This window comes from Acyrthosiphon pisum, chromosome A2 (genome assembly GCF_005508785.2).
Source record: "Acyrthosiphon pisum isolate AL4f chromosome A2, pea_aphid_22Mar2018_4r6ur, whole genome shotgun sequence".
NCBI lineage: Eukaryota > Metazoa > Arthropoda > Insecta > Hemiptera > Aphididae > Acyrthosiphon > Acyrthosiphon pisum.
The window spans coordinates 78973671-78986322 of NC_042495.1; the positions used below are offsets into that span (position 1 = coordinate 78973671).

General features: G+C 25.8%; 1 protein-coding gene across 1 annotated transcript; it reads right to left on the reverse strand.

The window, feature by feature from the left end:
* Positions 1–659: 659 nt before the first annotated feature.
* Positions 660–10739, reverse strand: LOC100161605 (kinesin-like protein KIF20A). The gene is made up of 25 exons (XM_001944724.5): positions 10486–10739; positions 8748–8977; positions 8583–8656; positions 8369–8523; positions 8091–8287; positions 7748–8024; positions 7116–7299; positions 6921–7049; positions 6563–6852; positions 6437–6495; positions 6268–6377; positions 6069–6180; positions 5886–6011; positions 5761–5823; positions 5582–5692; positions 4111–4206; positions 3766–3915; positions 3660–3687; positions 3506–3566; positions 3320–3437; positions 3195–3236; positions 3068–3132; positions 2114–2136; positions 1396–1517; positions 660–1334 (listed from the first exon to the last, which is right to left on the reverse strand). Exons 2-25 carry the CDS (start codon positions 8952–8954, stop codon positions 1260–1262), a joined length of 2874 nt encoding a protein of 957 aa, XP_001944759.2. The 5' UTR covers positions 8955–8977; positions 10486–10739; the 3' UTR covers positions 660–1259.
* Positions 10740–12652: the final 1913 nt, after the last annotated feature.

Genomic DNA, 12652 nt, shown 5'->3' on the forward strand with positions numbered 1-12652 from the left:
TAAAATCATTTAATTTTACCAGTGCAATAAGTCCAATAAAATCACTAACATAATAATATGAAGACAATGTTTAACTATCACTGGTGGCCACTGCTGAATGTCATGACTCATGAATAATCATTGATCTCTATGTTGAATTATTTATCGTTGATGAATAATGATAACATTTTATTCACTATTATTAATTTATACTGATTATGGACTTTAAATAGTATATAATTAATTTTTTGGATTTAAATTTGTGTTTGACCCTAGGTTGTCATAAGTTTAATTTGTATAATAAGATTAAAATATGTAATGATATGTTTTAGTAACACTTTGTATTTATTAATAATTAGTAATTACCCTTGTCAAAATCTTGCATCTACGATTTCACATACAATCAATTTGTTTTTTTGCAGATAAATTGTATAGTAATTAGTAGTATCATTACATTTAGAATACACAGACTATCTAAGAACATAGATTGTCTTTAAGATACATAAAATACAGATTTCCACTTTCCCGCTTTGAATCTATCACTTACAATATACAAGTATACAAATAGATAACACAAAGATTTTTTTTCGTGTTATTGTATTAACTTCTACTAAAAATAATGTCCAAGAATCTTAGTTTGCATAATGTTTACATATCTTTATTCAGTCTCTAATCCAATATAGATTTTTACGTAGTTTATTAAGCTTACGACATTGTGACAAATATTATTTAAATGAATCCCGGTTTAATTTTTCATATATAAAATTATTTGATATTATTAATTTTCACAATCTAATAAAAATTAAATCGATAGTATTTGATATTATTAACTTTCACAATCTAATAAAAATTAAATCGATAGCATTGCTGAACAGTAAAATATTATCAACGTTTCATGTTTTGAAAATTAATTATTTAAACTTTTAAGTATATAGTATTATAAAAACAAAACAATAAGCGTAGTGTAGAAAATGCAAATTAATTATATTCAATACTTTTGACTAAAATGTACAAAAAAAATATATCAGATACAGAAATTAACACATAAGATAATTATATACAAGTGAACAAACACTTGCATATTTACATCGCAAAAATTAGATAAAATTAAAAATGTAGTATAAAAATGTCAAAAAAAAAAAAATTTCTATTATTTATAAATGTATGATCTAAATAATTTCAAAAATAAATTAACAAAAAAAAATCTTATTATACAATTAAAAGTAATTACGGAATCAGTTGAAATTATATGTACATTTATAATTCTGAGACAAAAAAAATTATTGTTTTACACGCAGTTTTGATATTTGGTGTAGCGCCCGAGCTGGAGAAAGAACTGAATTCAAGGAGTTATCCTGTTTACAAATAGTTATTTTAATCAAACTTTCTTAAAATTTAAAAATATTATATTCTTACAGAAGGTATGTTACTACTGTCAATTAACGGAGGTTTGTTATCAAACAACTTGCGTTTCCGTGTACTAATTGGAATGTTAGCTATGGCTTCATCTATCTTTCTGTCACAGCTATCGGGAGTTTCTGTTAAAAATATGAATAGTTAATAAGTTTAAAAATAAAAGTGTTAATATAATGTCACAAGTAAAATGCTTTTGTTTAAAAGATGGGATTTTTTTTTTATTAATGCGTAAGTTTTGTTTTCTGTCTATAATTCATTAAGTTATGTTAAACATCGACACATATTTTTTCCTTACAAAAAATGTGCACTCAGCAGAATAATTTATGTATTATCAGTCCATTGACCTATTATAGTATAATTATAACATTATTTATGTATGTATATGTTTTTAAGTTTTCAGCATTTTTTTTTATTGTATTACTTTACATTCTCAAAATTCACTAAAAATAATTGAATTTTTCCATAAAAACCAACATATAAATACACATAGATTTTGAATTTAAATCTAATAATAGGTAAATTTAGTAACATTACACATGTGATGTATCGTATGTTTGTAGGATGAAAAAAAACAATAGTGGCGTGTACTCATAAGTATAGCAAATTTACATTACTTATTTTATAACTTTAGTGGTATACATTAATTTACATTTGCCATACTTATTAATAGACAACAGACTACCAAATATAGATTATCCTTAATATTATTTATAATTACCATTTTTCAAATTTTTTGTTTTCCTGTAAAAAAAAAAAAAAAACAATTTTAGTTTAATAATTAAACAATAAAAACTATTAATATTAAACTTAAGAGCCTATTAGCACCAAACATTATAAAGGCTAATTAAAACTTACTTTTTTTTAAATAATTAATGAAAAATAGAATTTAGTATTAACTATTAGAACACACAATTTATGTGTAAAAATGTGATGTGGTCGTAATATGGATGTTGTCCTCCAAATATAGGTGGACAATTATATATATATAGAAATTTAAACTAAAGAATACAATTTAATGTTGATGTCTAATAATCGACAAAAATTGGAAAACTAAAATATGCTTACACAAAAAAAACGATCACATCCAATAAAATCCACTAAAAATAGGCAAAATATAACTTAAAAATTCTAAAAATTTTTTTTTTTTAATTTATCAAATATGTTTTTATGACATTACCTATTTCTGGACAACTCCATATGACTATATAGGTTTATATTGTTATAAGTGATAGTACGATCAGTTTGCCAAAAACAAATAGCAAATATTATATGGAAATTGTTATGATAATTTATATATTACTAGGTGGTAACAACTTATAAAATTACCTATAGTACTATAAATAATTGAAAATAACATTTTCAACATGTTTTCTTGATAACAGTGCAATATTTAAGATTTAATTTACACTTTTATAAATAGTAGTGTCATTTCAGTTTTTTTTTTTAAATGCATATATATTATGCAGGGTGCAGACCCTGCCAAGAATTGATCCATTTTCCAGGCCTACCAATTTAAAAAGTAGGCCAAATAATGATATTGGATCTTGAATTCAAAATTTAGACCTTGTGCAGCCTAAATGACACTACTGCTTTAAAAACCGGTAATACATCATATAATAGATAATATAAAGGAGAAATAAATACATTTTATGATACTATTATTGTAGCTTACTTGATATTTGTTAATGGAGTTTTATTTTTACATCTTCTGTCGGGTTTACGACCGGATTTTGAAAGCTAAACAAAAATAAATAAAGTATATTGTATTTTATGACTTATATAAATAGAAATTATCTTACCAAATTTTCTTTCTCTTCTAATATATCAACCATTTGTAAAGGCTATTATAAATATATAAATAAAAATAATACATAAATAATAAACAATTAATTCAAATTGACGACAGTTCACAATAATGACTTACTAATTGAATATTGCTTAAATTTGTTACTACAGCTATACTTTTAGTTGGTGGTTTCACACTTGACGCTTTTAAAGTATCAAATCTGGTCTGAAGTTCATTATATTTATTTTCAGTATCCCTATAATTGGAGTAAATGTTATTAGAACAAAAGTAAATCAGTATTTCATTGGTAAATTTTGTTATTACTTCAGTTCATATTCTAATTTTTGAACTCCTTCCAGGAGTTTTGCAATCTTTGATTCTTTATCTGTACAAAAAATAATTCAAATTGTATATAATTAATGTAATATATAATATTAATCTGTTAACTTTAAAAACTGACGAGTCTCGTTTGTATTACCTGTATTTGACTGTTCTGTGGCCTTTAACTAAAATTAAAAATTATAAATTATAATAAATTGATTATAAATTAATCAATGTTACAATTAAAATAAGATCTTAATTACCATTTGTTTTAAAGTTTGATATTGTTTTGCCATATTAGACTTCTCTTCATTATATTTTTTATTCTTTGTTTTTAGTTTTGATATTGTATTTTCTAAGCCAACAATTGTTTCTAATTTTTCATCCATGTATTTTAAAATTTTTTGTTCTGCCTAAAATTTTTTTAAAGTTTAAATTTCTTATATGGTTGCATAAATAATTTATTTTAATTATCTTGAATGGAAGTTAACATTACTATAACTTAACTTATACGTTTTTCCCATTGTAATAACAAGTACTAACATTAACAAAAGTATATATATAAATATTCAGTAATTCAGTAACTATATAAAATAAATATATCGTACCAATTCAGTTGTACGTTCTTCTTGGAGAAGTTCCATTTCTGTAATATAATTGTCTTTTGCCTCTAATGAACCAGTTAGTCGTTCGATTTCTAAATTCTATAAAACAATAGTTATTTTTAAAAATATATATATTTATATTAAGTACAACATGGTGGGTATGAACATATAGTTTGAATGTTGTTTTATATTTATTATTACTAACCGAAATAACTATAAATTAGATTTACTTTCTTTTGGACCTATTATTCTTTGGTTTGATATTTTAAGTGTTCTTTTTGTATTAAGCGTTTGTTTTATATGACAATAATATAAACTATAGAATTGCTTAAATTATCTATTAATTTGTATATTATAATATGTCCGACAGCTCAAATTTGTATCTTAAAATAATGTTATTGGTATAATCTCGATAAAAAATTAATTGTATACATATAATCTAAAATCATAGCTGCAAAATATCAAGCTATGTACCAGGTCAAAACTATATTATAACATGTTAAACATTTTACCCCCCCCCCCCCCCCACAAAAAAATAGTACAGTAAAACCTCATTAAACCGGACAGCTGTTTAACACGTAAAAGCCCAGTTTGAGTGGCAGATTAAAATAAACATGAAAATAAATTCCATGAATTTCCTATGAATTATTGTAATTTATGCTATCTAATTGTTAATTGAGGGGTTGTACTCTAACCATTGGGCATTGCCAAAATACTAATTTTTCAGGTTGCGCTGTTTTAAATATTATAACATTTCCAAATTTCCAATAAAACAAACAGTTTATAAATAAACAAATCATTTTGAAGAAGTTTTTTTAATTATATTTTTTTATTTATATTTAAAGCGATTCAAATGTGTTAAATATTCTTGTTAAATTATTTATTTAATTTCAAACTGAATCAACATTTTAGTATGTTTTGGCATAATATAAAAAGAATATGCTTTGTTTAGGATAAATAGCGCCTATTTTTTTTTTTAAAATGGGTAATAGTACATTTCTTAATATAATTTTTATGCATGGAAAAGATTCGTTTTGAATTTAACAGTAATTTTGAATCCCAGATTTAACCAGGAAATTATATGTTTTGATCTATTCTGGAAACGCTTATTGATTTATTCATGTTTATTCCATAAAAATAAATATCTAAATCGATTTTGTCAATAGCATGTTTTGGGTTTCCACCCAAATTCATAATATTCTTAAATCTTTAATACATACACGTTTTATTGGTTAATATGTTTAATCCGGACAACCTCGCGACCCAATCAGTCCGGATTAAAGAGGTTTTACAGTATTAAAACAATAGATTTTTAATTAGAACACATAAGCAATTTAACAAACCAACTATAGCTCTAATAAGGTTTAAAAAAATTGTTCAAACTACAGAGGTTAGGTTTAACCATAGTTTGTTTCCAAAAACAACTTCCATTCTTAAAATGTATGTATAGAAAATAATAAAGTAGATATTATACCTTATCTTCCATTTCTTGATATAATACTTCAAATTTATTATTCATCTCATTTAAGTCTGCTTCCATTTGTTCATATTCAGTATTTGCCTCTTCCAACATGACTTTGTAGTTCTAAATTAAATATACAATATTTGCGATAATTAATAAATATATTATCTACATTTTTACAAAATTATTACTTCAATTTCACGGTTCTTAACATCAATATCTTCTTGCCTCAAATCATGGACATTTTTCAAGACCTATTAAAGTTGAAACATAGATTACAAAAATGATCATTTAAATAGAAGTTTGTACATTTTACATTAATTTCTGCAAGTAATTCTTCTTTTTGAATTTCAAGTTCTCCAATTCTGAATTCATAATTTTCCATTTCACTCTTATTTTTATTGTTTTCATAAGTATTTGTGAGGTTGGGATTAGAATGAAGCTGAAATTATAATATGATATTACATGGGTGCATTCAATAATAAACTTAACAACTTACTGCTAATTTTTCATCTCTCTCTCTAATTTCTTCACAATAATATGCTTTTAATCGTTTAATTTTGTTTTCATACATTTCTGTTTTGTTTTTTATCATAGTTTCTTTTTGTTTACTAAAAACAAACAAAATATATTTAAAACGCATTTTTTTTTTTTTTTTTTTTTTTTTTAATAATATTTAAAAATGAATGAGGATTTACGTGTGGAATGTATTATTGTTATTTAAAATTGTATGGAACTGTTGGAGCAATTCTTTTCGGAGTATTGCTTCTTTTTCTTTGAATCTTGCTTCAAACTCTTCATTAGAAATCTAAAATAAAAGGAATATATTTAAATTTTACAGTAAAATTTACTGAAATTTAAAATTACCAATGACTTTTGTTCACATTTTGAATTATTTATGCTATGCTCATCTTCAATTATTGGACCTAATAGCCAGAAACAAATATTAGTATTAATGTGTTTAGTAAAAAACATTTCATAATATAAATATACTTTGTTTGAAGGTTGTCTGTTTTAGGCTTTTTCGGTTATTTGCTGCCCATACAGCAAAACTTGGCCTTGGTTTTGAAATAGGTTTTGATTTTGTTTTAGTAATAGCACGCACTATAGCAGACATGAATAACACTTGCTTGGTTTCCTCTAATAGATTGGGAGACATATCTACATTAACTGCCATTGATATACCAGTTCTATTATTTCCAGTTAAAGCAGTTTGAAACATCTGAGTTAATTTGGACTCTCTGTAGGGGACCAAATGATTTTCTCCTTTCTTTTGATTTTCACTAAAAAAGTATTATATTATTTAAGTAAAATGTAAAAAATATATGTATCTTATTAATTATCTATATACCGTAACACAGAGAAACATTTGTTCAAAACTAATAGTGAAGTATTAATATTTTTAGATTCTGTAAGACGATCACCAATGTTCATAGTTTTTTTAAGTCGTTCAGAACCTGCCAAATCACAAAATGAAATACTGAAAACCAAAAGTTAAAATTATTAGAATTTATATGGCCCTTATAATTTATAAACAAAATTAAACCTGCTAATGACGGCTGTCTTAGGATTTTCAATGTTTTCTACTCTCATTAATTTTAATGTGAAAATGCAATGTGAACGACTTGAAGATTTATTTAAATTATTGCTGGCAATTCTTAAATTATTTCTTCCAAAAGACATAACTTTATATGCTTCTTCAGCAGACTGAACAAATACATGTGTAAGATCTAAAAAAAATGTAAAATTATATAAGTAAATTATTAAAATAATAATTAATAATTATGCATTCAAATACATTTGAGAGTTGATTTTAATTTAAAATATTAACAAATTCATAATATTTAATGAGCATGTTTAGTTGGTACACAATCTACTTTCTTGTTTTGAATTCATTAAGTAGAAATTCGGATTTACAATTAAGAACCTTAACAACAATTGTAATAAATTAAAAATAATATTAATAGATTTTTTTAAATTTAGAATATAAATAATGCAAAAATGAATTTTATTGTGATTGTTAACATACCAAGTAGGTAATTACTATAATTGTATAAAACAAGTAAACATTTTAAAATTATGAGTAACGAAATCATTATAATTAAAAAATTAAAAAAACAGTAGATATTAATTATGAATATTTTCCAATTTAATGAGTAAATTATTGATCAAACTTACTTTTCACGTATACATTCTTATTTTGGTCAAGTGACAGTTTGAGAGGTGCTCGTTTTTGGTTGGCTAAGTAGGTTATCAATAAATCATAGATGGATTCATTGTAAATTTCAGAATATGAAACCCAAACTGTGTAGGAGACATTGCCATGATCCAATGACGCTATTCCATCATTTTTCAAATAATCAAACATTTTTACAATACTATGATTAGTAAGTTGATCAATGCCATGTATAGTTTGACATTCATCCACTTGAGACGAACATGACTTAAAATCATCCTTAAATATTTAAGAAATTAAAAAGCATTAAAATAAAAATTACATTAATACATGTATAATAATTACTTGGGTTTTCTCATTAGACCAATTGTTTAAAATATTATTTCTGATATCCTCTTCAGATTCCATTAGCTTTTCATCCAAAATATGGGCTGCAATAACTTTATCAGGTTTGTACTTACATTTTGACATTAACTTTTCCTTTAATGAATTGAAGACAAGTAGTAAAGTTCTAGGAATCATACCAGGATCATTTATATTACCTAAGAATAATATAAAATAATAAAATATATTGAATAGTATTAAAAAGAATAATATAAAAAATTTGAGTTTAAATTTACTACCATGAATTGTATATGTTTTTCCTGCATTTGTCGTGCCATATGCAAATAATAATTCATTATTTCCATTCAAAAATCTCAATACTTTATCGTATACCCAGGTGTCAAAAAATTTCTTTTGATCAACATTTGGACCAAATACACTAGAAAATGTATACCTAAACACAACATTTTTTTTTAGAAAACAATGAAGTATTAAATCAGAAAAAAATCTTACTCTGTAACATCATCTCTTGTATTTCCATTGTTGCAAGCAACAATATTATCACTCAATATTGTTAAAGTATCAACCTACAATAAAATAATTTATTATACCATAAGACGCATTAGTACCTACTACCTATTTCTAAATAATTAGGTATCATTATTTTGATTAACTTACCCCAGTAGGAACACTATTTATTCGTGGTTTTAAGCGTAAGCAAACATCAATTTTTGGAATTCCAGAATGGTCATTACATTTTTCCAAAGAATAATCCAGTACTTTTTTAGGTTTGCCATTGATTTTTCTTTGTCCAAAGCCAGTTATACTTGGAACTCTTGGTTCAACATAAGAACCAGTTGAATGATGATCTTTTGAATCATTCATTATCTCTCTCAAAATACTTCAATCTAAAAACATGATAGGTAATTGAAGTATTTTTATAAATATTTACCTATTAGAATTTAATTAAGTACATATAACAAATTTTAAATTATATACATGAATAAAATGCTAAAATGTTTTAATACCTGAGAATAAAATGATAAAATCGATTTTGCGTAATAGTTTCCATTTACCCCATTTATTTATCCAAGTATTCAGAAAATAAATTAAATATCTTACATTAATTAATCCCCCTAAATATATTTTTACTGTTCCAAAAAGGGCTGACACACACAAAAAAAAAACCATCATGAATTCATCAATACATTAATTTTTAAAAGAATTGTTTGTAAGCAGGTACTTGATTTAGCAGGAGTAGTAGGTATGTAATATTATTTTTTAATGGCTAATATTTTTTTTTTTGACTCAGGATTTACCCTCGGATTTACTGATTTTTTTTTTTTAAACCAAATTTGAATAAAACAATACCTATTGATAATAATTTTTGGTTCCAACAATTTTGGATGCAGATTACAAACAGGTTTTAAAATTATATTTTGTGTTCAGGATAAGATTAATTATATTTATCATAGCTTCGTACATCAATGGTTAAGTATTCTGTAAGGGCGTTACATTACCTAATATCAGTTTTTATATTTTTTCACATTTAAGCAATATTATCAAAAATTAATATTATTTCCTCTTATTCGTATTTTGTTAAAATTTGTTCCATTATTATTATACAGAAATGAAGGTCTATGAAATCTTTGGTAGGTATCATATACTTTCATATCAGGCAATATGGTAATATTTAAAAATGTCTTCCTTGCAATAACAATATTTATTTAATTTAGATATATCATTGTGAATTCATGGTATTTCCCTACACTAATTAAAAATAAATATAACACTAATAGGTATAACAATAAATAAAAATTATCTTTAAGCGCATAGTCGAATGTTACTGTAATAACTCAAAATATAGGTGTAGACAGTGTGGCAGTCTATCCAGTATCTATTATTGCTACACTATATAATTTAGTTAAACTATGATATTCAATTTTATTGATAGATTGGATAAAATAAGCATAATTTTTACCATATGAATAATACATAGGTATTGTATAACTCAAAATCGACAACTGAAGTTTAGAGTTCGCTACTGCAGTAATGTACTGACAGTGTGATATGATTTAATAATTTATGCTCAACGCAAAAATCTTTAAAATCAAAAACAATGCACCAGAAAATATTAGGTTTATAAAAATCATTTATATTATATCACAATATTATGGTATCAGTTTTATTGTTCTTTGTTGTACTAGTTACTTATATAGGTACAATAAACTCTTACATAGTTCCTTTTACAATATAACATTTTTTCATAATATTGTTTCAACTAAAATAGAACTAACACGTTGATATTTTGTTTCTTTATAGCAAATTTTAGTAATAGGTTAACATGGGTACTATACCATTATAACAATAGGTAGGTATAGGTATTAATACTAGTTACAATTTAGCAGATACTTACGGAAAAACAATTTATTAGACACACACACTATGATTAAATGTAAGTAGTTTATAGTTAACACGAGAACTAGAACCCTAAGCACCAAACATGAAACACAATTCAATACTTTAACAAGTAAATACACAACACTCAACGTATCAATGGTAGAAGGAAGACGGGCAGACGGCAGTAGGCTGTTAGCCCAAAATTCGCATACAAAATTTAACGGTCATTCGAGGAGTGCAGTGGTGCACGGTAATAGGGATTACGGTACACGAATATCCATTAGTTTCAGATCGCGGTAAACAGTGTGACACGGACGCATGGCCGATAGCCAATGAGATTATCCAAACTGATCAAGTGTGGCCACCCTTACGGTAATGTAAAATTACATTGTGTAAAACGCGGAAGATTAAAAAAGTGAAGACCATAGAGTAAAATATGGTGAAGACGTGCTTACATAGACAAGAATACTATGCGTGCTTACGTGAATCATCACGAACTACTATCAAGTATGTGGTACTTATGACCACGAACTACTACATGTAGTAGTTCGTGCTTATGACAATTTGAAAATTTGAGATAATAACCGTGCCTTCGATAATTCAGCGCTGATGTAAGCGTGATAGATGTGATAAGAAAGTATGATGAATATGATTGTGATTGACCAGCATGTTTCTAACCTGCTGGAACCGCTGTTTGGTTCGCTAGGTTGTGATCATCATGACAAAATAAATTTATTTTGTCATGGTGATCATTATGATGAATTAAAAAACGTCATCTTCCTATCACAAGCAGCGTAGTTTTGCGCTGAATTAAAAAATGACAATTTATAGTTGCTGACGAAGCGTTGCAGCAGCGCTGAATTATCGAAGGCACGGTAATATTATTAATTAGGGATGGGCCGATACTAAAGCCGATACTCGATATCGGCCGACATTAGTGGTATCGGGTTTTTTTTAAACCGATATTTGAACCAAAAAATAAACCAAATCTACCAGCGTAATAGCATTGATTATAAATTGTAAAATGGTTAAATGTAAAATGATAATAGTATTTCGGTTGATAGTATTGGTCACGATTAAAGATATATATCTTTAATCGTGGTATCGGTGGTATTTTAATATCGGTTCATTGTTTATGCTGAAAATGTTGGTTTTCAAATATATCGGGTATCGGTTTTTTTATCGGTTGCATATTATATCGGAATATCGGATATCGGTAAAAAGAGGTATCGACCCATCCCTATTATTAATTAATAATAGGGATTTTTGACTCAGGTACTTGCATTTTTAATTTGTATCAGACGATCTCATTATATTTCATAGTAAAATACCAAAGTCTACTGTCACCATAGACCTTATCCAACTATAATATTACTAACTTCTTAGTATACTTCTTAAATAAATATAAAAAACAATTCATTTAGCGTAGAATTATATCAATCAGTTTTCAGTACTTATGTTGTAATGAAAATACATCTTTTAAGTATGAAAACGGTTCCTTTCAAAACCCTTATGAGTTATTTAAAATTTCCTACTATTAGTAATAAGTTATTACTAATAACCACGTACACTAACCAGGTGACAAATAACCAATAATACTCTTTTGAAAAACAAGTATCTCTTACCTTGTTGACATTTAAAAATTTAAAAGAAACATGATACAGGTTGGGGCCTTTGGGTAGTCGGGTAGACCATTGTTGCAGTTATAAAAGAAAAAAAGGTGGGTAAGTGGATGTCGCTCTGCTGTACAGTAGGTTACAAGTGGGTAACTATATAATGGATAATATTAAATTTGAATTCAATGATATAATATCACTGTATATAAAAAACGATTCTGAGCAGAGACGGGTTGTCAGTCTAGATATTAGACATACATATTATAGGTATACTTATCTATAGTATTATTAATAATTTTCAAATTAAGGGAATTCGATACCGTGGTTTTCTGTTTTTGTCTAACACACGCGCGCATAGCATCTTAGACGTGTTTTTTGCCAAACATACCAATTTATCTAATGAAGCGATAAGAATTCTGAAAACAGATTTTAATTTGTCGTCAAGTCTACTTGAAAACGACTTTCCCACATTTTTGATTTTATCCCCCAAATTCTTAAAAATGTCATATTCAAAAAGAGTATTTCAAAATATGCTACTTCAATTTTTAAAGAAGTTAAAATCAAAAA